The sequence below is a fragment of the Ictidomys tridecemlineatus genome, chromosome 15 (assembly GCF_052094955.1).
Source record: "Ictidomys tridecemlineatus isolate mIctTri1 chromosome 15, mIctTri1.hap1, whole genome shotgun sequence".
In the NCBI taxonomy this organism is placed as follows: domain Eukaryota; kingdom Metazoa; phylum Chordata; class Mammalia; order Rodentia; family Sciuridae; genus Ictidomys; species Ictidomys tridecemlineatus.
The window spans coordinates 4,847,680-4,870,433 of record NC_135491.1 but is presented as its reverse complement, the minus strand read 5'-3'; the positions used below and the strand labels follow the sequence as shown (position 1 = coordinate 4,870,433).

At 43.7% G+C, this 22,754-nt stretch overlaps 1 protein-coding gene and 1 long non-coding RNA gene across 8 annotated transcripts; one reads left to right on the top strand and one right to left on the bottom strand.

Moving 5' to 3' along the window:
- Nucleotides 1-2,151: 2,151 nt before the first annotated feature.
- On the bottom strand, nucleotides 2,152-4,894 carry LOC144371011 (uncharacterized). Its single transcript, XR_013431155.1, has 2 exons — nucleotides 3,996-4,894; nucleotides 2,152-2,326 (listed from the first exon to the last, which is right to left on the bottom strand). It is a non-coding gene; the product is annotated as an uncharacterized LOC144371011 (long non-coding RNA).
- On the top strand, nucleotides 4,522-22,742 carry Znf350 (zinc finger protein 350). Of its 7 annotated transcripts, none has more exons than XM_078033050.1 (6): nucleotides 4,522-4,677; nucleotides 8,087-8,283; nucleotides 10,617-10,704; nucleotides 11,595-11,721; nucleotides 11,981-12,073; nucleotides 16,752-22,742. In XM_078033050.1, exons 4-6 carry the CDS (start codon nucleotides 11,688-11,690, stop codon nucleotides 18,113-18,115), a joined length of 1,491 nt encoding a protein of 496 aa, XP_077889176.1. In that variant the 5' UTR covers nucleotides 4,522-4,677; nucleotides 8,087-8,283; nucleotides 10,617-10,704; nucleotides 11,595-11,687; the 3' UTR covers nucleotides 18,116-22,742. The 7 variants fall into 7 exon arrangements, with proteins under 7 accessions (XP_077889176.1, XP_077889171.1, XP_077889175.1 ...); XM_078033045.1 differs by lacking the exon at nucleotides 10,617-10,704 and adding an exon at nucleotides 8,992-9,064; XM_078033046.1 differs by lacking the exon at nucleotides 10,617-10,704 and adding an exon at nucleotides 8,992-9,064 and having other exon boundaries at nucleotides 4,533-4,682.
- The last annotated feature ends 12 nt before the right edge of the window (nucleotides 22,743-22,754 follow it).

Sequence of the window (22,754 nt, the reverse complement as noted above, 5' to 3'; positions counted from 1 at the left end):
ATTTATTTTATTTTTTTTTCTAATTCTTCTTTTTAAATTAATTATTTTTTATTATTTCTTACATACATCACACTAGAGGAGAGCATTATATTCGTAATAATTAAGCAGAATTTATATCCAAGATCTTCAAAGACTATTACAAACACAAAGTATCCTTCTAAAAGTATCCCAAATTAAAGACACACTATGAAAGTAAACACATGACATGAAGAATTCTTTTAGGTCTTAACTATTTCACATTTCTTCATTCTTGACCATTTGTAATGTTCTATATGTACGCCATATTTTAAACATTTTTTAAATGTTTAAATGTATCTTTTAAAAAGTGCAATCACAACTATAAAGGAACTTAAAAAGAGATCAAATCTGTTTCATACACAGATTGGGCAACCTAATATACATCATAACATAAATCTTTCTAAATAAGTTTACTATGAAACATCTGTGTTTAGAGCTCAAAATAAAACAATATTCTAATTTAGAAAAATCAAGGCATCATTTGATTAGTAAAGTCTATTCCTTCTCCCAATTTTATGCTTTCTTGTCTTCATTTAGTAATTGCAGATTTACGATAGAACAAATTTTATTATAGTATAAAAATCTTAGGAACAACAAATTACAAATATTCCATTTGTTTTTAACAAGTGTTTTCCTTCCTAAAATGTAAACATCCAGTAAATAAAACATACATGATATCCTAAGTATAGCAACACCAACAACTCACTCATTATAGCAGTGTATGTTGGTATATTTGGTGGTAACATTGTTTATCTTAGTACAAAGCACTTCACCAGGAGAACCAGGTAATTATTATTTGAAGCAATTCTATTTCTTCACTCAGTTTCCATATTTGTAGAAAATCATTAATTACTGTAGAATTTTGTCTGTAAGAGCAGGACACAGGAAGGTCTGAAATACCCCAGTCATTTGCCTAAAGAAAAAGCGCAGGATCTGGGCTCTCTGAAGGGGCTGCTTTTGGCTGGAACACTGGCCAGCAGAGCATCCTTGCAGGTATTCTGCAGGCGGTACTGCTACAGCTCTGCAGCAGCCTGAGAGACCCTGGTCCTCCAGGTGACCTCCAGCTTGAGCTGCTCCACCAGGTGCTGCAGGGCGCTTGCACTGGCCCCTGAAGCCTTGGCAGCCAGTGGCACTGAGCCCTCCAGATAAACTTTAAAATATGCTTGTGTATATCTAATTTTTTTGTTTTATTGAAATTGCGTTCAATGTATTAAATGAAAGTGGGTTGATGTGGCATCTTTATTACATTGAGTCTTCTGACTATGAACATGCTATACTGCCATCTATCCAAGCTGGCGACCTATGCTGGGGTCACAAAACCTGACTACTCCAATAACTAAAAAAACGTCGAAGAAAACATGCAAATACACAGAAGTACCTTTTCAAAATCCAGGGATGGATCCTGACCTTAGGGATCAGTGGAAAGGGAGAGAACCACTGGAATTCTTTATTCTTACACAGGGGACACACAAGGGGAGGACCCATGGAATATTCTTTCCCTAAAAGGGCAAAGGGGTAGGATTTCTAAGGAACAGGTGAGTGTAGCTCAACCCCACCAGGTGAAGCCTACTCCTGGAGCCAGCCTCATTATCCAAGAGGGGTAAAAGCCCCATGTATTTCAGAGTGCAATAACTGTTCAGGACTCCTTTACTCAGGACTTAAAGGTGTGTACATAGCTCTGTCCAGAGCAGCTCCCAACAATGCTGTCTTGCCATTTGATTCTTGCTCTTAAATAAATAAATAAAAGCTTTTTAGCTTATAGCATGCATATCCTGTAGGTTGTTAGAAGTTTACCTGAAGGTATCATTTATAGAGCCATTGTAAATGCTCCTATGTTCATGGTTTCATCTGTGTTAAACTTGCACCCTATCGTATTGCTAAACTCATTTACTTTTGTAGACTCTGCTATTTCAGCTGTGTTATTTCAGCACTAACATTTCTATTGGTTTCTTTATTACATTTTCTGTCTTACTAAGATTTTCTATCAAGCCATTATTCTCTTATTTTCCTTTAAACCATTCAATATGGTTTTCTTTAGGTCTTTAAATATATTTATCATTTGACTTTAAGTCATTGCTATTTCTATCATTGAAACCCACTCAATTCATTTTATTGATAGCATTGTTTCCTGAGTATTAATGATTCTTCACTGTTTATTTGCAAGGATATATATTTTGGGGGTCAATACTTAAATATTTTTTCATCTCGTATAGTATGCACATGGAAACACATTATAGGTGCTGGGCAGATCCAAGCTTCCATAACACAAAGCACTGTGTAGAGTGCAGAGCAGGGGAGGAGAGATTGCCTGTGGGAGGAACATAGCTGAATTTTAGATCAAACTGGAGATAACAAATTCAAATAATTGAGAACTGATTGCAGTACAAATATGCCAACCTTTGATATTCCTCTGATTCAGGTCTTAAACCAAAGAGAAAACCAAATTGTTTTATACTGAGAATTTTTGAATTGCATGCATGCATGTGTGCATAGTAGTAGATTTGTTCTTTTGTAGAATGTTCTGTTTTTTCCTCATAAGTAAATATCACCCTTACTTATATATGTTGAAATTCTGTATTAAGTCTGCAGATAGTTTTCATGAGATGTCCATGATTTACATAATCACCTGCATATGTATACTTATATTCATAAAAGTTGGTATTTGCCCCCTAACACAACAAACTCGAAGGCTACAGACAAGGAACATTTCGTAGTTCAACTGTGCAGGTCGAAGGGTGGATTGCTTGGTTTGAGCTGGCCTGCCCTGGCCTGAGTAGCCTAGATGGTCTTGATCACATATCTAGGCCTCAGGTGGAATGGATAGGGGCAGTATTGACAGTCTGTCATTCTCCAGGAGGCTGGCTTGGGAGTCATCATCTTGAACAACATGTACATAGAACTGCATCGCCACCCTCTCATTCCTAGAATTGACAACTCTTTCCAGTTGTGCAGAGATCAAATGTGTCTACCCTGCTCCATCTTAAAACCTGAGTAGGACTCCAAACCATTAGTGCAGAAAGCACCCAAGAACCATCAAGCCCTTGCCCCTTGCCCTGGTAACATGAGGATAGTGCAAGCACCAGGAGAATGCAGCTCCACCCTGGCTCCACCTCTACTCCAGTCCCTAGCAACTGTCCTCTATGAGTATCAACACCCCACATCAAGGGGGTCTCTTGGAAGATGGCCTGTACTTTCCCTTGAATGCTTATTCCTTGCTGTACTGCAATGGCACTTCTTATTCTTCCTTCAACATGTATCTATTTCCCTAAATAAACCTCCATCTATGACTAGGACTGGTGTGTGCTGAAATTCTTTTCTGGCATATGTGCCAAGAACCCTCTGGTCCTCAGTCAAGTTTCTCCTTCTCTTAAGTCCTCATATCTTTCTTTGGAGAAATATCATCTCCTGTGACAGTTACACTTTACATGTTATTATTCTTATATGTATAAAGTGTCTAACTCAGATACAAATTAAAGTTTATAGTGTTGTCGTACTCTCAAAAGAGTCCAATTTTTGGAAAAATCTCATGACCTCCATCAAAAGAGTAATTGGGTGGTGGGTTTGTCAGACAAATGTGGAAATATTTACTCCCAACCTGTGGCTGCTTTTTCCACTTTCTTAAATATGCTTAACAGCACAATAGTTTTTTTTTTTTAATTCCTATTTATTAATTTCACGGCTCATCCGATTGTGTCTTGTCTTGGAACTAACCCAGTTCATAAAGGGTATTGCCTTTGTTCTCCTGTAAACTTTAACCATTTATCCCCACCCACCACCCCCTGTATTGCTAGGAACTGAATCCAGAGCCTCATGCTCTACCACCGAGCGACATTCTCAGCCCTTTTAATTTTATTTTGAAACAGGGTAGAGTTGCCCAAGTTGGCCTCAAACTTATATTTTTCTCCTGCCTTAGTCTCCCCAGTAACTGGAATTATAGTCGTGGGCCACCTAAACTTTTATGTCCCTCTTCTGCTTACCTTCTTACTTGTTTTTTGCATGTAGATATCCGATTATCCCAACAACATAGCTGAAAAGTCCGTTCCACTGCATGGTCTGGACACTCGGGTCACACCTCCGGACCCTGCTCCCCGACTCCTTCCAAGGGCTCCAGGCCTCCCGCCAGCTGCACCCCTGGGGCGTGGAGCCGCTTCCTGCGAGCCCTTTCCCGCCCACGCTTCCCGGGGTGTCTGCTTAGGGACGTCACTGTTCCCTTTCCAGAGGCGGCTCTCTGCTCCCGGGCACCCGACCTCCAGACGTACTCCTACGCTGGACAGCCGCTGAACGCAGTTCAGTCGGCCCCAAGTCCCTGGATATCCACCCGTTTCCAGGGTACACATTTTCTGCCAGGGTAGAAGTGCCAGGAAACGAGGCAATTCTGCGTTTCCGCCTTTGGCCGTTCAGAGCGCCTGCTCCAACGAGGCCTTTTGGCCCCTATACGTCAGCAAACATGGCCACCTCCGCGGGCCCACGGCCACCTGGGCGCCGCCATGTTACCTACTGGGAAACGCCGGAAGTCCGTAGCGTCAGTGCGTCGTTGAAGAGTTTACACCCCCCTCGGCCGCCGTAGGCTGACGGAGCGCTGGGTGGGGGTCCTGAAGTAGAAGCCGGTCGCCCAATTGCAGCGATGAGACCACCGTAGGTCTGGAGAAAGTCTCGTCGGTGTGGTGTGTGTTTTTATCCCCGGAAGTCTTGTCTCCCTGGAGGCCTTACGTAGGCGGGACAGCCAGGGCTTCTTGTGGGAGGGCGGTGAGGTGGAGGCGGAGGCGTTGGCCGCGGGGCTGCGACCTGCCGCTCCGGGTCGCGATCCCGTGTCGCGGGGCGCTGCGGGGCTCTGGAGCTGCGGGGCGGAGTGGAGTGGCTGTGGAGGCTGAGGCCGCAGAGCGCGCACGTGCGATGCCCCATTTGTTCCTCTGCAGTAGCTGCTGGCCGACCTGGCCGTGGCCTTCAGATCTCAGCAGCGACTCTGCTGCCCTCCCGCCTGACAGCCGCTTTGTGCTCTGCCCTCAGTCTGTCCCGCTGAGGGACCTGGCCGGGTGACCGCAGCGCACTTTATTAGCAGTTCTCGCTGGGTCTTACCCCGTCACTGTAGGTCCAGTTCCTGTTCATGTTGACGATGATGTCTGAAAAGAACCTTCTTTTTTTCCCCTACTTTGTTATGTTGGTGATTTATTTTTGTGCTGGCTTGGCTCAAGGCTTCAGGACAGCGTGGGAAAATAGGGTGGCAGAGCACATTCTGGTTTTGTTGCCTACCCATAAAATTCATCTCCTTTATTGTCTGGCGTTAACATTGTCCCTGGAGGTAGTGTCATGCCAGATTCGTGGGACCCCAATAGACCTCCAGGAGCCGAATCCGATGCAATCACACAAGAGTCTTTGTTGCAAGCTCCGGCCTGGACTCACAACCGTTCTTGACGTAGTGGTCCCAGGGAGTGAGTCCTGGCCCTTAGTTCAGTGAGATTTCATAGGTTTTGGGGGTACTCTTTGCGTCACAACATCACACAGCAAATCATTCCATACTGCGGGAAAATCAAACAACAACTCTTAACATTGATAGCACATTCACCGGTGGGAACAAGTTGGGTAGGGGTGATTGGTTAGTACAAGAGGGGGATTCGCTTCAACTGATTGGTTTAGGCCATGAGGGGTGTACTGCTAAACTACAAGGTTTCCCAACATGTTATCAACCACCATAAACTACTGGGGGCCTGGGTCATCTGGCATTCCAGGTATTTTTCCCTGTCTTATGCTGATTGCCTGACTGAGTCAGGGGCACCTGGCGCCTCAGACCTCTCCTTTTATTTACAGAGGACTCAGCAGGGCGGGAATGTGCTTAGGAGTGCTCTGTGGGTTTTTCCAAGGACAAGAGCCACGCCCCCTTCCTTAGGACAGGCCTTGAGATAGAAGCTGCTGTTATTTATTTATTTTTAAAAATGGAGTCACATCAATTTCTCAGTAGGATCGTAGAATCGTGACTTCATCCAGGTCTTCAAATGTGATGACATAAAAGTGCTGGTTTATTATTTCAAGACAAAAACAGTCCGAATCATGGCTTCCATTAATACTTATACTTTTTTGTTAGTACCATTTCCCTCTCTTTTGGTCTCTCTACAAATTTATATATTTTATGGGTCTTTTCAGGCAAGTTTTTGGTATTTTTAACTTTTTTTTTGGTTAATTTTTCTAAATTTATATTTTAAAATGTACAATTTAATGATCACAAAAGCATATATATAAGGAGTCATTGTCCACATGAAGAAATAGACCATTGCCAGCACCTTAGTGGTGTTCTGTGCACCTTTTCCCATCCTCGGTCATGGGTAATTACTGTAGCACTTTTGGCTTTCCTTAATAATTTGTAAATTATATAATGATTATAATTATTCCCCATCTTGATAATTAATTGAGTGTTGCAAACTTTGAACTGTGTATCAATGGCATAGTGCATCTTTTTGTGTATGCACACAGGCTTTTTCTCAGTATTGATGAGAGTTTCATGTTGTTGCACATAGGTTTGTTTTCCTTGTTCTGTAGCAAGGGAAAGTCAAACTTACAGTCATTATTCTGGGACTTGCAGTTTACATAAGGTCATTTGCATATGCTTCTTTTTTTTGTTTTCATTTTACAAGTCTCTAAAGATGTAAAAAACGATGGGGTGGGGAGGAGAGATATTTGGGACTGAATTAGTACAAAATATATTGTGTGCTTTTACTCTTATGTCAAAATGGATTCTACCATTATGTATAACAAAAAAGAAACAATTAAAAAATAAGTAAAAATGTAAAAATCATTTTTGCAGGTTGGACCAAAGGTTGTAGTTTTTCTGTCTTGGTCCACTACTTGAATAATGTTTTTCCTATGACTAATTAAATTTGTATTGCTTGCAGTTTGGATTATTATGCATATTACTATAATGAAAAGTTTTGTAGATATTTTCGGATTCAAATGTGCCCTTATTTGGGGAGAGGTAGGTAATAGATACCTATGGAAACACAGGACTAAACCAGTCAGGGTCACATGGTCAGGCCAAATATCTTAGTAAAACAGAAATGAACTTTTCATAACTTTGTGATGAGATAGCTCCCAATCTTAGGAAAGAATTAGGTTAGGTTCATCAGGTCACTCCAGGAAAACTGGGCTGGCACAAAATAAAGACAGACAGAGAGAAGTACCTTTTTCTTTGGGTTCAGTAATGGTTCCTCTGACCCAGCTCCCACAAAGGAGGCAAGGTAGGCAAGAAAGAGAGGGCACATACCTGGGCTTTATTGGGCGAGGCTGTTTGAAAGAACATTCCATTCATATAAAGCAGAGGGGTAATGTTGCAAGGGGCAGCCCACTCCCACTGGGTAATGTTCACTCCCAAAGCTGTGCTCCCCTGCTGAGTGGAAATGGGGATCCATGTGCCTCCAGGTGAGGGAAGCCAGTCTCCACATTTCCATTGCTCAGCTCCTATGTGGCAGCTCCTGACAGATATCTAAAGGTGTATACCCCAGAAAGAAATTTTGCTGTGTTGCAGGGTATGTGTCACTTAGATTTAAGCAGTGATGCCAAAATGTTTTCCAAAGTGGTTGTGCCTTGTGCTGTTCTCCTAGCAGAGTATCATTTGCTTTATGTGGCCTACTTATAACATTTTTTCCATACTGTAATAACATTGATAAAGTCTCCAATATTATATTTTGAAAGAATTATCGGTTTGCTTCTCCCACTGAGGTTGGCATTTGACTGCACAGTGGCTTTTTTGTGTGTGGTAAGCTGGATTTCAGCTATCCTGCCAACTCCAGTGCGTAGCTGGGATATCTGAGCACACCTGCTCCCGAGAGGTGGAGCTGGGATGGGTCTCATTTCCCACCTTTCGCAGTTGTCCCACTTAAACCTCACAGAATAAAGGCACAACACTATCACGTTCAGAATCTGAGGCTTCATGGCTAGAGATACCAAATCTCATGCGGCACCAGATATAGGGATGGCCAGCAATAGGGGGTCATTGTGTTAAGATGAGTGCCTAGCAGCAGTGACAGTACCAGACTCTGAGGAAATGTGCCATCAAACGGATTTTCTCTTCAAACCACAGGTCCTGACTCCTCAGAACCAAAACAATTACATGAAGGAGGAAGTTTCAAGATTGCAGCATTAGCATTTCTGGGGACAGCTTTGATTGAAGAGTGAGGTTTCTGAATAAGCATTTAGAGCAGGCCTGGAAGACCCCACGGCAGAGCATCCCAGTGACCAGCTATTTTCCAAGAACAGAAGAAAATGATCCAGTCCCAGGTAACTGACTTGGGTTGTCCTCATCTTTTCCTTTCTTCCCTAAAAGATTTATAGAAGTTTATTTAAAAAAATACCAATTCAGTTAATCTGAAAAATGTAAATTAAAAAAGTAGGCTCTGGGAAGGAGTACAATTTCCATTATTATTATTGCTTTTATTATTACTTTTTTGGAGTGTGTGAATGTAGTACTGGGAATTGAACCCAGGAGTGCTCTACCATTGAGCTACACACCAAAGTCCTGTTTAATTTTTTGAGACAGGGTCTTACCAAGTTTCTGAGACTTGTCTTGAACTTGCAACCTTCCTGCTGAAGCCTCCCAAGTCAGCAGGTGGGATTGAGGTGTGTGTTCATTGTGCCCAACTTACTTGTTTTTTTTGAGATGGTGGTCTTGCTATGTTGCCTGCACTGACACCAAACTCCTGGGCTTGCATGATCTTTCTACCTCAGCCTTCCAAGTAGCTGGGGTACAGACGTATGCCCCCCACTGCCGGCTTAAATGGGCAGAGTAGTATATGGGAGATGGTGTTCATAAGATACACACCAAATTAATAACTGTGGGATGTCAAATGTGACTGGAGGGTACTGTATGTTACATGAGCTCTCAGCTTGCATTTATCTCTGACAGCCATTGCCATGAGAGATTCGTTTTCATTTGAGTGGTGTGCACTGATCTTGAGTAGAAAAACAGGTTATTTTCTGTACTGCTAGAACAATGCACTCTGATCTTCTCCAGAAGGAACTGGGATTTGATGTGATCTGCCTCCTCCAGACTGTTCTCAGTGTAAGCATGGTTTCTTATTCCTGCTTTTGTCATTTTAAAAGGAATCATGCTGCCAATATTTACTGTACTATTCTTGCCTTTTATTTGTCAATACATGCCAGCCTAAACACCTTTTTGACTGGCTGCACTGTCCTCTAAGTGATGTGTGTGCCATGATTTAGCTGTTCTGCTGCTCTTGGACATTTAGCTAACTGTTGTTACAGGCCAAGCACATCTCTGGTAGTGCCTTTTTATGAAGGTATGTCAGTACTTTTGAAAGTGGCCACAGAGAGCTCACTTGATGAAAGTGCTCATTCTACATTTTAATGGATATTTCTCTTTGCTGTTCAGAGTGACTGGCCATTCTATTGTATGGGCATTGTAGCATGATGTTTAAAAGTGTTAGCTCCAAGCCACTGTCACTGTCATGCTGTGTAAAAAATATATATTTTGTTTTTTGGCTTTGACTCCTGGCCAGAGATCCTAAAACTATTGTAATTTCTTTAATGATAAGAACAACAGGAGTCTCTTTGTTATATTTATATGTCCTTGGCTCTTGAAACAGCTCTGGAGGTGACAGTTATCTGTTATTTACAATCTGAGTTTATGTTGATGGGGTGACTTGGAAAGCTCCTAAGGAGAGCCTGGGTGCCTGGGGAACCAGCTGATGAATAGAGGGTTGGAGCTTCAGCCCCACCCCACATCCTCTCCTACCTCTGAGGAATAGAACGTTGGGGACTGACTTAGTCACTGGTGGCCAGTCATTTAATCAGCTATGCCTAGGTAATGAAGCTTCCATGAAAACATGAATAAGCAGAGTGTGGTTATGCACACCTATAATTCCAGCAATTTGTGACACCGAAGCAGGAGATTGCAAGCTTGAGTTCAGCCTCAGCAACTTAGAAAGGACCTAAGCAACTTAGAGACTTTGTCTCAAAAACAAAAAGGACTGGGAATATGATTCAGTGGTTAAGTACCACTGGGTTCAATCATCAGTACCCTTAAATCCCCAACACAAATAAATTAACAAATTATCAAGTCAAGGAAGGGATCAAGGGACCCTCTGATTTATACCTGGTCAGTCAGAACTATGGTAGGCCCAGTTGTGCCTGTATAATGACATTTAGGTCAGTGATGGGCCTCATATACTTTGGGAGGCCCTCCTCATGTGTGATTTGAGTTACCTCCCTGACTGGGTGAGAGGCGCTTAGACACAGCTGTGTTAGAGCCTTCCCCACCCTTTTCCAGGTCCAAGAGCTTGTCCATGCAGAGACGTGTCTGGCCACTGCCCCGAAGAATCAATCATTGCCCCTGACCTTGGGATGCTGCCCCCCTTAACCTTCATTGGATGGGATTTGCCCTGGAATTTTTGTTTCCCAATAAAAGCCCACTCCCTGGCATGTTCTCTCTCTCTCTCGCTAGTCTCTTCTGTAAACCTTGCCATCGCATTAGGTGGCTGGTGGCAGGAGCTAGGAGAAGCCATCTCGGAGTTGGTATTAAAGGTAATGAGTCTTGTCTCTTTAATTTAAAACTCCCTAGCAATTACTTATGAATCGAACCTTCTTTCATGAAGCCAGTGCTGGTCGCATGGCAGAATATACCACTGGGACCTCATAAGATTATATTGTCTGGTGATGTCGTAGCTGTCTCAGGTTGTATAGGTAAGTATGCTCAGTTCTGTTTGCACAGAGATGAAATTGCCTGACTGATTTTTGGAGAACATAGTCCTATTGTTAAGCAATTCATGATTGTATATGTGTAATATATAAAGATGGTGTTTCTAAGTTAGCAAGAAGATTTAAGTACTATCCAATTGCCGGGTTTCTGTTCTCGAGACTAAAAGGCTCAGGGGTCACTCCAGTTGAACTGGGCTGACTGGGCTGCGCAAAATAACAACACAAGAGACATAAATACCTTTTTCTTTGTGGTCGCTGTGACGGATCCTCTGACCTTAAGAGTCCGCAGAAAGAGAGAGAGAGAGCACGCACTGACCCCTTTTATTGAGGAGAAGCTATTCAAATGAGGCAAGGGGTCAGGTTTCAGGGGGCTGAGTCTATCTTCATGAGGTCCACTGTCGGCAGGTTGACTGACACCTGGGTAGGCCACACCCAAGGGCAAAGTAAGAGAAGGGGACACACACAAGGCACTTTCATGGAAGATTCTATCCTAAACAGGGCAAGGAGTTATATTACAAAGGAACAGGTGAGCGTAGCTTCACCCATGGGGCTGTAGCAAGATACACCCATGTACGAGACACCGACCCTCAGGCCCAAGAAATGTGGGAAAGCTCTGCCACATCTCTGCAACTGAGCGCCTCAACACCCAGCTGGGGAGTGTGACCCAGTCACATGTAAGGTTGGTCTCCCACATCCAATATAGAAACTTCTCACTGGATGAATAGATGACGACTCATGTATAATTATAGACTATTTTATTAGTATTTTACTCCTGCACTGTATTAAATATCAACAACAACTTGCAGACTAAGAAGGGGAAGTGAGCAGAAAAACTAACATCCCATATCATCAGAAGGAAATTGCCTCATTGACAGGAGTCGCTGACGCTGGAGGATGTGGCCGTGAAGTTCACCTGGGAGGAGTGGCAGCTCCTTGCCCCTGCTCAGAAGGACCTGTATTGGGACGTGATGTTGGAGAACTGCAGGAACCTGGTGTCCGTGGGTGAGAATGGCTGCCCTGTTCAGCTCAGAGGGTGCCAGTCTGTGGCCTTTTCTTTCTCAGTGTCTGAAAGCCTTGGAGGTCCTGTGGTGTCTCAGTCCCTCTCTGGTTCCAGACAAGAGGGTGTATTGTGCTCCCTTCTGAGAGCAAAGCCTTTGCTTTGCAGATGTAAACTACAGAGTTCCTAAAATAGAACATTACCTCCTGTTGTCAGATCACAGCCCAGTTTGATGAACCTAAGACTGTCTTTTCCCATGAACAGGGTGTCAAGCCAGCAAGCCTGATGCCCTCTCCAAGTTGCTAGGAGGAGAACTGAGGACAGTGGAAGATGCAATCCGTGAGGCAAACAGTCCAGGTGAGAGGGAGAGCAGCTGTGGAAGGCGGGGTGAGCAGCACCTCCCACGTCTGCCTCTCAATGCAGACCTTCTCTTTGGAGGGATTTGGAGAAAATCATCCTCTTTACCTCTTCTGGGAGCTGATTGTTCCTTATTAATCAATGTCTTTAAGTTGGCATAATATTCTTCCTATAAGTCCCAGATATTCCCTTCTTCATACCCTTCCAGTTCCGGTGCTATGAAATTGCACCTTCCAAGTCCTTCTCCAGAGAGAAAACTCTGAATCCTTCTTGACTTCTGACTGCTGCACCTCCCACCCCATTGGGGTGCTGCCTGAGGAAGCCTGTCACTCATCGTGCTTTGGCCCCAAGCCTTTCTTCACTTGGAGGTTTTCAAACCCTGTGTTTTCTATTTTCTTATCTGTTCTCACCCTTTAAAATCTCTTTCACTTTAATGAATTAAGCTCCTTCTGTTCCCAGAGCAGACTCCAAGCTGACATGTCCTGGTGTCATCCAGCACTGATATCTAGTTCTCTGTGAATCCCTGATAGTTCCTGATTTGGACCTCAAGTCTGCCTAGAGTTCCTCTTTCTGCAGAGTGAGAATCATCTTCTCTCCACGAAAACCCTCTTGAGTTTAGCTTCTCCTTTTTTAATGCATCCTAAGTTCCAGCCATCCAGATATTACCTCACATGTCCTCTACCTGTGTTTCTTTAATGAAAGGTCTAACTGTTCATGGTGAATTTCTAACTAGAAAAGATTTTTTCGTTTTTTCTTTCTTTCTTTTCTTTTTTTTTTTTTTTTTTTGGTACTGGGGATTGAACCTAGGGGTGCTTTATCACTGAGCCACATCCCTAGCCCTTTTTACTTTGAGGCAGGGTCTTGCTAAGTTGCACAGTCTGGCTGTGAACTTGTAATCCTCTGTCTCAGCCTTCCATGTAGCTGGGATTTCTGGTGTGGGCTGTTGGCCCTGTTAGAAAAGGTATTTTTCACAAGCTGCACTTGAAGGTCCAGCCTGAATCAGATGCTAACTTATGTGTTTTCAATGATTCCTTTGTGTTTTTACTAATTCTGAGCTTTCTTCTAGTTCCTATGGTCTTACCACCATATTTGCTTTTGTTTTCTTTCCTATTATAGTTCTGATTGCACTAAGTCGCCATTAACCTTGTTACTTGTCACAAGACATTGAAGTTCTTCTTTCAGTCATTTCTTTGATAGGGTGTCATCTTACTTGCACAGATTTCTATATTCTAAATTCTTCCACTTTGTTTCATATTGATTACTTTCTTGATTCCTTCCTTTAAAAATTATCTTTTGGTAGCTCAGTATATGCTGAGCAGCATAACAGGATAACAGCAGCAAGAAAAACAAACAGTGGATGAGCCACTGTCATTCTAAGAAGCCAAGAGATAAAATAAGGCAGAGCTATGGGACAGAACAAGCAGGTCCAGGGCTGATCTTTTAGGAAGGGGACTAACTCTTGGATGAGGTGCTGTTGAGCCAAGAGAGGTGGAAGCTAGCAGGCAGCTGACTTGGAGGAGGAGTGGGTGCTGATTGTATCTGGGTCTGCTTACAGAGGCAGGTGGAATTCACCCCGAGCTGTCTACCTGTATCCTAGGATGAGGGAATAGAAGAGAGAAAGGGTGGTGCTGACCAGGTTGGCAAGAAAAGGGGAGCTTGTGTTTACTGTGGTACAGATGACCTACAGAGGAGGAGATTGGGTTGGGGAATTTAGGAGATTGTAAGGTAGACATGTTTGATAGTGTCCAAGAGGAGACCTCTGCTGCATTGTATTTTGCCCAAGTTATTCAAGGAGAGGCCAGGCCTGGAGAAGGAATTTTCTACTGATGAAATCTGCCCAAAGGAGAGGAAAGCCATAAGGAAAAGAAGAGCCAAGGGCACTTAGAAGTTAGGTGAACCCAGGCGTGGTGGCACAGCCTGTAATCCTAGCTACTCAGGAAGCTGAGGAAGGAGGGGCTCAAGTTGGAGGCCAGCCTGTACAACTTAGACTCTGTTTCAAAATAAAAAATATAAAGGGCTGGGGATGTAGCTCATTGGTAGAGCACCCCTGGATTCCATCCCCAGGACCAGAAAAGGAAAGAAAGATCAGTTGAGAACTGAGTGAGGTGGGCTGAGAGAGCACAAGAGGTCAGGCTGGGAGTTCTCTGGTGTCCTGCTGGCAGTGAGACTGTGGGGACATTTCCAGGCAGTGGGACCTTTATTGCCAGGCTGACTGTGGCAGATTGTATGGTTCTAGTTGATGGTGGAGTTGTAGACTGTAGATTTCCTGTTCTACATTTTTCTAGCTTCCCTTTTCTTCTCAGGTGAAGAATCCTTCTGTCCTGTTCCCAGTCAAGTTGACGTAAAGCTGCCATGACCATGATTCAGGAAGAGGTGGTCCATTCAGACATTGACCAAAGCCAGGAGACATTAGGGCAGAATTGTGGGATGATGCTGTTAGTGGAAGGTTGAGGGCTCAGGGAACCTGAAGAAGGTGAACTCTACTTGTCCAGGAGCAGCATGAAGAGGGGCAGCAGATCCTGTTAGTGCAACTTGGTCCTCTACCCTGTCATGATGTTCCCTGAGGGCCACTGCTGCCCTCCTTCTGTGGGAATAGACGGGGTGTTGCAGCTGGGCCAGTGGGCAGGGTGTCACCCAGAGGAAGTTTCCCATGACTGTGAGACAGCACTTTGAGAAAGCTGGTTGACGGTGGTGTCAGGAGGAAGAAGGCGAGTTATGAGACAGGGACCCAGGAGCTTGCCCAGGGACAGGGCCGAGTGTGGAAGAGCCTGACTTGCCCCTGGGATACTTGTTCCAGTCACCAGTGTCCCCTGTCAGGATGAGCAACCTGGTTTCCTCCAGGGGACTTCTCCTAGTTTCCAAACTCTGAATGTAGAATGGCTACAGCCTGGCCCTGTGTCTTCTTCGTTTTTGAGTCCACAGGTTCTCTGAAGGTGGTCTTGTCCTCTTCTGTTTATTTACTAAAGTTTTCCAAATTCATCTCTGTAGTTGAAGCTTTTCTCAAGGTTTATGGATCCTTCAAATTCCCCATGTCTACACCTGGGCATGTGGTGGCCTTGACAGGCTGCAGTTCTGTCTCCCCATTCTGTGTGCAGTGATTTGTCTCTCTTTTAAAGGCACTACTGCTGGGTGTGATGGCGTACACCTGTAATCCCAGTGGCTTGGGAGGCTAAGACAGGAGGATTGTGAGTTCAAAGCCAAACTTAGCAACTTATCAAGGCTCTAAGCATCTCAGTGAGACCCTGTCTCTAAATTAAAAAAAAAAAAAAAGGGTTAGGGACATGGCACAGTGATTGAGTGCCCTTGGGTTCAATTTATTAAATGCAGTGCTACTCGGGGCTTCGGGCCAGAGAGTGTGCCCTGGTTCCTTTGTTCTTTCCTCCCCACGTGCAGCCATGACTCCCCGTGCGCCCCGTCTTACCTGATGCACTTCTGTCCATCTCCACTGCTCCTTCCAACACCTTGCACAGTCTGCAGCTGCTCCCGTCTTTGCTATTTTAAGTATTTTACCCAGCATTGGTGTGGGCTCCGTGGACACGGGAATGTGTTTGTGAACCCGCAGAATTGGCACTGAGCCTGGCACCCAGTGGGCGTTCAGCAGGATCTGTGGAGTGGATGGATTGCTCCCTCCAACCTCTAGTCTCTATCTTTGCTGATACTGATGGTCTCTCCATGTTTTAAAAAGCATCTACATCTGTATTTTTTCATGAATCATCCAACCTTGTGTCCATCATTAACTTTTGGTTTGCCTGTGTAGTTGTTTTCTCCCAGTACCCAATCAACTGAGTTGTGTTTACACTCTTTTGATAGTGTTGTCATTAAAAAGAGACCTGAGACCTAGATGATTTTAAAAAAAATATTTTTAATTTAAATTATTCATTTATATTAGTTTTTATATATAATGGCAGAATGCAATTCAATTCATATTACGCATATAGAGCACAATTTTTCCTGTCTCTGGTTGTTCACAAAGTAGATTCACACCGTTTATGTCTTCATACATGTTCTTAGGGTAATGATGACTATCTCATTCCACTGTCTTTCCTACCCTCATGCCCCCTCCCTTCCCCACCCTCCCCTTTGTCCCATCTAAAGTTCCTCCATTCCTCCCACACTCCCCAATCCCTCGCCATTATGCGTCAGCATCCTCATATCAGAGAAAACATTTGGCATTTGTTTTTTTTGGGTTGGATTATTTCACTTAGCATAATATTCTCCAACTCCATCCATTTACCTGCAAATGCCATGATTTTGTTCTCTTTTAATGCTGAGTAACATTCCACTATGTATGTATACCACATTTTCCCTATCCATTTATCTACCGAAGGGCATCTAGGTTGGCTCCATAGTTTAGCTATTGTGAATTGTGCTGCTGTAAACATTGATGTGGCCATGTCCCTGTAGTATACTGTTTTTAAGTCCTTTGGGTATAAACTGAGGAGTGGGATAGCTGGGTCGAATGGTGGTTTCATTCCAAGTTTTCCAAGGATTCTCCATACTGCTTTCCATATTGGCTGCACCAATTTGCAGCCCCACCAGCAATTTTTTTTTTTTTAATGAATGTGCCTTTTACCCCACATCCTTGCCAACACTTATTGTTGTTCACATAGGTCATTTTTAAAAATGCTTTTATTCCAGATCAAGGTGATAGAAAACTCACTGTTCTTTTCTTTCATAGAAATCTGGGAAATTGATGATCATCTACTAAAACTCTTACAGAGAGAAAGCAAGGTGAACAGGATGGTACAGTGGCATGAACACAGTGCCTTTGAAAATTCTGTTCATCAGCACAGAGCTCAGTTTCTACTAAGGCAAAAGCATGGTATATTTAACTTACATGAAAAAAGTATGAAACCAAACTTACCTTTGGTTGACCAGAGCAGACACTGTGAAATAAAGAACTTTGCTGAGATTTCTAGAAATGGGGAATCCTTTCTCCATGTTTCTTGTGAACAATTTCATACTGAAATTAAATTCCCTGCAAATGGAAAACTCATCAGCACTAAATCTCAGTTCACTCGTCTAAAGCCTCAGAATACTCAAAAAGTAGAGAAACCTCATGTATGCAGTGACTGTGGGAAAGCCTTCATCAAGAAGTCTTGGCTGACTGATCACCAGATCATCCACACTGGTGAGAAGCCCCATAGATGTCATCTGTGCGGGAAAGCCTTCTCCAGGAAGTTCATGCTCACAGAACACCACAGAACCCACACAGGTGAGAAACCTTACATATGCACCGAATGTGGCAAAGCCTTTCTCAAGAAATCACGGCTCAACATACACCAGAAGACTCACACTGGAGAGAAGCCCTATATATGCAGCGAATGTGGAAAGGGCTTCATCCAGAAAGGAAACCTCATCGTTCATCAGCGAATTCACACAGGTGAGAAGCCTTACACATGTGGTGAGTGTGGGAAAGGCTTCATCCAGAAGACCTGCCTCATAGCTCATCAGAGATTTCACACAGGGAAGACTCCCTTTGTGTGCAGCGAATGTGGAAAGTCCTGTTCACAGAGGTCGGGGCTCATCAAGCATCAAAGAATTCACACGGGAGAGAAGCCCTTTAAATGCAGCGAGTGTGGGAAAGCCTTCACCACAAGGCAAAAGCTCATTGTCCATCAAAGAACTCACACAGGAGAGAGGCCCTATGGCTGCAGTGAGTGTGGGAAGGCTTTTGCATACATGTCTTGTCTGGTTAAGCACAAGAGAATACACACAAGGGGAAAACAGGGAAATTCAGGCAAGGTGGAAAACCCCACAGACGGAGACAGCTCATTGCATACCTGTGATGACCACCAGGAGAAGAGCCCTGTTAACACACTGACTACTCAGGTGCCTTCTGAGGCCCCTCAGACAGCAGTGAACGTCAGTGGGCTCCTCACTAACAGGAATTTGGTCTTTGGGGGACAGCCAGTGGCCAGATGTACACCCTCAGGGGACAGCATGGAATTCACACAGGAGAGAAACCTCACAAATGCAGTGAACATGGTTGTGCCCCCAGTGATAAATTATGTATTATATTATGTCACAGAAAACCCATAGGGAGAGGCTCAGATTTAGTTATGTGGGAAAGGATTGAGCAGAAATTTCTAGTTCACTAAATGGCTGAAAGTATATACAGAGAGCAACTATAAAATGCAAAGCTGGGAAAGAGTGATAGATTCATCCTTCCTAAATGCTGTGTTGTTACAGAGACACAGTGTGATGCTAACCACTCAGACACGTAGGTACCAATTGCTGTTTTGTCAATTAAATGAGTGAAGGACGACTGAGTTTATTTAAATGGAGAAAATACGTATAGAAATGTTTAAATCAACATCTCAAATGTTTCCATGAATGAAAAATCATAAGAGATGGTTGAAGGAAAAGGATTAGAATTGATGTAGGACACACATATCATCTCACTTTCCCCTGACCAATGTGAAGGAGTAACTGAAGACCAGAAAGTCCATGAAACTTGTAGAACTTCTACAGAGGGACCTGTGAAGTGTCAGCCTTCCCGTGTTAATGTGTTCACCTAGCAGGTATTTGACACATGCTTCCTTTGTACCTGGACCTGTCCTGGGAGCTGAGGTTACAGAGGCAAACAAAACAAAATGTTTTGTCCCAGGGAGGAGCACTGTGGTAGTTGGGTCATCCTTAAGAGGTATCTTCACACTCCAGCTGTTCTAGTCAGAGAATGTGAACATCTGCATAGGTGACATGGATACGGTTCAACTGATGCAAGGGGACACGATGGCTTATAGCTCAAAGAGCATCTCATTTTGAGGGATGAGATGGACTACTTTTTAAAATGTATATTTTGTTAGGGCATTATAATTATATATAGTATTTATAATTATACATAGCTGCTTTATATAATTTTGATCAGTACTTTCTATATATATATATATATATATATATATATGAAGGTGAAATTTTCTTTGGTACCTTTTAAAAAAAATTTTTTTTTTAATTGTCAATGGACCTTTATTTTATTTATTTATATGTGGTGCTGAGAATGAACCCCAGTGACTCACATATGCTAGGCAAACGCTCTACCACTGAGCCACAACCCCAGCTCCTGGTATGTTAAAAAATAGTTTTTAGTTGTAGATGTACACAATGCCTTTATTTAATTAATTATTAATTATGTGGTGCTGAAAACCAAACCCCGTGTCTTACACATGGCAGGTGAGCACTCTACCACTGAGCTACAACTCCAGCCCCTCTTTGGTACCTTTTTATATGCATATAATATGATTTTGTTAAATTCATTCTATATTTCCTCCCCTTTCCCATCCTCCCTCTCTCCCTCCTTTTCCTACTCTGCGGATCTTCCCTATGTGTTTATGATATTCAGTGCCTGCTGCACCACCTTATTTACCTTATTTGAGGAAGGACTGCTTTTCATAGTATTTATGCATATTAGAGCACAAAGAATTTGTTTTCTAATGCCCATGCCTTGTAGGTACAAGAGATTGCAAATTACTATAGTTTTATGGCAATTTAAGTTACAAAAATATTAAAAACAAATTAGAAATTCAGTGCCGCAGTTCCCTGGCCACAATTCAAGTGCTCAGTAGCTATGCATGAGTAATGGCTATCAAACTGGACAGCACAAACAGAGCAAAACTGACCCATTCCCATCATCCCAAAAAGTTTGGAGAGTGCTGGCTCATGTGATTCTCCCTACACAGAAAAACAGAAACTTTATATTTTATTTGGAAAATGAATGAATGAAATGGAAATTTGCCATGCTGTGGCTGTCTTAGAATTCAGTTGGATTCCTGCGTTATTGGAAGAATTCATTCCTTCAGGAATATTGTGAACTGCCATCACTGGGCAAGGGGCTGTGTTACACTCTGGGGACACTCTGGTGAAGCAACAAAGGAATGGCCTTTGTGGACCTTATCACCTAGTGAGGCAGAGAAATAGAAAAATGAATTACATAATGTTGGGAGGAAGCCGCAGCAAACCCAGTAGCTGATACTAATGCACAGGCAGTAATGGTGTCCCCCCATGCCACTGCAGAGCTTTTCTGGATAGATGTGCACTGAGGGAGGCAGCGCAGCCATCATGTTTATAAGCAGAGAATACTCCAGGACTGTTTGAAATTGTTTTGTGTCTCAGGAGTCTGAGAAATTTAAAAGAGTGCATACTCCTGAGTCACACTCCAGACCTCCTTAAGCTAAAACCTCAGGGCTGGAGGGGCAATATTTTTGCATTTCTAATAATGGTTTTCTGGTGCACACTTAATTTTGAACACCCCCGCCCCTCTGGCGCACACACACTCACACACACACACACACACACACACACATTATAATTGGATGGATTCAGGGCAGATAGTCTTCAGCAGAGAATCAAATGGGTGATCTATAGAAGGGGGGGTCCTCCTGGGCCCCAGATCCTGTCTCATTTCTGTGGATCTGTATTCTGCCATGGCAGTATCAGGCCAGCTCACTCCCTGAACTGGTTAGAGGCTGGGTGGACTAGACCTGCCCTGAGCCCTGTGGACCAGAAGAAAACCTATCAAGTTTGAAGTCCTGGAATGAGGCCCAGTGTATACCTAATTAAGCTTGGTACATGTATGTCTGCTGCCAAACCCTTCCTTCCTTCTCTCCCTTTCTTCCTTTTCTTTCCTCCTCTTCTCCCTCCTTCTTTTCTTCCTCCCTCACCTACTTGGGGAATGAACCCAGGGAAGTCCAGTGTTCAGCTATACCCTGTGATCCTCTTTATTATTTATTTCAATCCAGTCTCCCTAAATTGCTGAGGCTGGCCTTGAACTCCTGATCCTCCTGCCTCAGCCTCCCAAGTCACTGGGATTACAGGTGTGGTCACCTGGCCCCATTGTGCCACCTAGTTTTCTAACTCTTGCCCTCTGTACCACCTGGATTGTCCAAGCCCTGTGGCTGTCAGGCAGAAAAGTTCCTACTGCAGTGAAGCTTGCTCAGCCCCTTTTCTTCCTGATGGAGGAAGGTAGGTCAAACTCTGTTTCAACTCAGAACTTGAGTTTCATTTCAAAACTCTGCTGTCCAAACCACCCCTTGTAAGGGTCTGGCGAAACGTCGGAGTAAGAGACCACAAGAGACTGTCTTATGCAACAGCAGAAGGGTGGGTTTCTTTAGAGACCAGCATGCTAGGGCTCTCTCTATAGCAAAGAGAGATAGAGCCCTGAGAACAGCTTGAGCAGAGCTTATATACTTTCCCTGGAGAGGGCAGCGAGAGAAGTTACATTTTGTAGTTTGGCAGTTGGGGACAGCTCATTCTGGGAACAAGATTAGCAGACAGCCCACAGTTAGGGACAGCACATTCTGGGAACAAGATTAGCAGACAGTTCTTAAGATTTCAACAGTGTTTTGTTAAGCATATAGAGAAACAGAGTGACAAGTACCTATTTTATTAACCTTTCACCCTGACCTGCCCTTAGCTGCAATCCCACTGCCCCAGCCAGTGGTCTTAGATTGGGACACCAACCCTTCCCATAGGTGGCCTGCCCCTGTGAAAGGAGGGAGGGAAGGAAGGCCAATGGTCAACATGCTGTGGTATGAAGAAGTGGGCTTGCTACTGTGGCAGGTGGTCTTCATTCATGTTGCAGATGATACTGGTGCTCAGGAGACTCTACAGCTGAAGTGCACAATGGAAGAGTCCACCTCTCCTGTTGCATACCTTGAAAGGTGGCTGTTCCACAGGTGTGATCATAACTCCCCACAAAGACTCTTGGTCACCACTTGACCAGCAGGAACTTCCAGTTCATAGGTGCTATGCTAGGAAGACCTTAGGGAGGTGGTCCTAGAGAGCTTGCTGGTTTTGCAAGGTCATTGGCACCAGCTGAGCTGGGAGGGGTCTATAAGGGTCAGGGCTTGCCAACAGAGGGATCCAGAGAAGCCCTAAGATGGGGATATAAAGGGAAACCATCTAGGTTCTCAACGTTTTTCACAGGATTGAAGGACACTTCAGAAAGCAAGGCACAGGTGAATATTTATTGAAGGACATGCACAGAATTTACACTTGGAGTATGGGCAGCCCTTGTCTCAAAAGATGAGTGAGGTGCCCAGCTTTGAGCTCTCTCCATATGATTTTTGAGGGTGTAACCCTATGTGGGGAGCCATTGATAGATTTTGCTGATTTGGAAGATGTTTACAAGCCACCTTGGAGATTGAGTCTTGTGACAATCAGATCCCATGGTGACCACTCTTTGCTTGGAAGTCAGAATCAGAATGTTCCTTGGTCAAATTTGTTGGCACATTATGTAATTTCCTCAGGTGGATGATGTTTTAAGTAATGTCTGATCTTTGGTAAACATATATGTTGAGTGTTCTGTTTGTCTTGAACTGAAGAAGCAAGTTCAACATAACTTGTTTTATTTTAGTTCTCCATTTACTAAGGGCCTCCCTTCCTTGGCCCATTTTACTTTCCTGTCTCATGGTGAGGGCCTGGACCTCTGGGCCTCAGTGATGTGAGTGTTGGGGGTTAAAGAAGGGGGTTTGTGGGGCTGATGGCGAAATTTATGTTGTTGACAACCTGGAAGGATGAAATTGTAAACTGGGGGAATCTATAAGTCATAAATGGAGAAAATGTGGGACTGACAAATGGGAGGCTGTAGCTTCAAAATTAGGCACCTGGGGAGACAAAGGGCCATTTGAAGTCCCTTTTGTTTAGATAATATATTCACAGGTTCTGGGCATTAGGCTGTGCA

What these genes read in the sequence shown, in the direction of transcription:
- Znf350 (XM_078033045.1), top strand. Translation starts at nt 8,996, where the DNA reads ATGCACTCTGATCTTCTCCAGAAGGAACTGGGATTTGATGTGATCTGC. An exon ending in TCCTCCAGACTGTTCTCAGT is followed by an intron (nt 9,065 to 11,594) that starts GTAAGCATGGTT and finishes CCTCATTGACAG; the next exon opens with GAGTCGCTGACGCTGGAGGA. An exon ending in CAGGAACCTGGTGTCCGTGG is followed by an intron (nt 11,722 to 11,980) that starts GTGAGAATGGCT and finishes TCCCATGAACAG; the next exon opens with GGTGTCAAGCCAGCAAGCCT.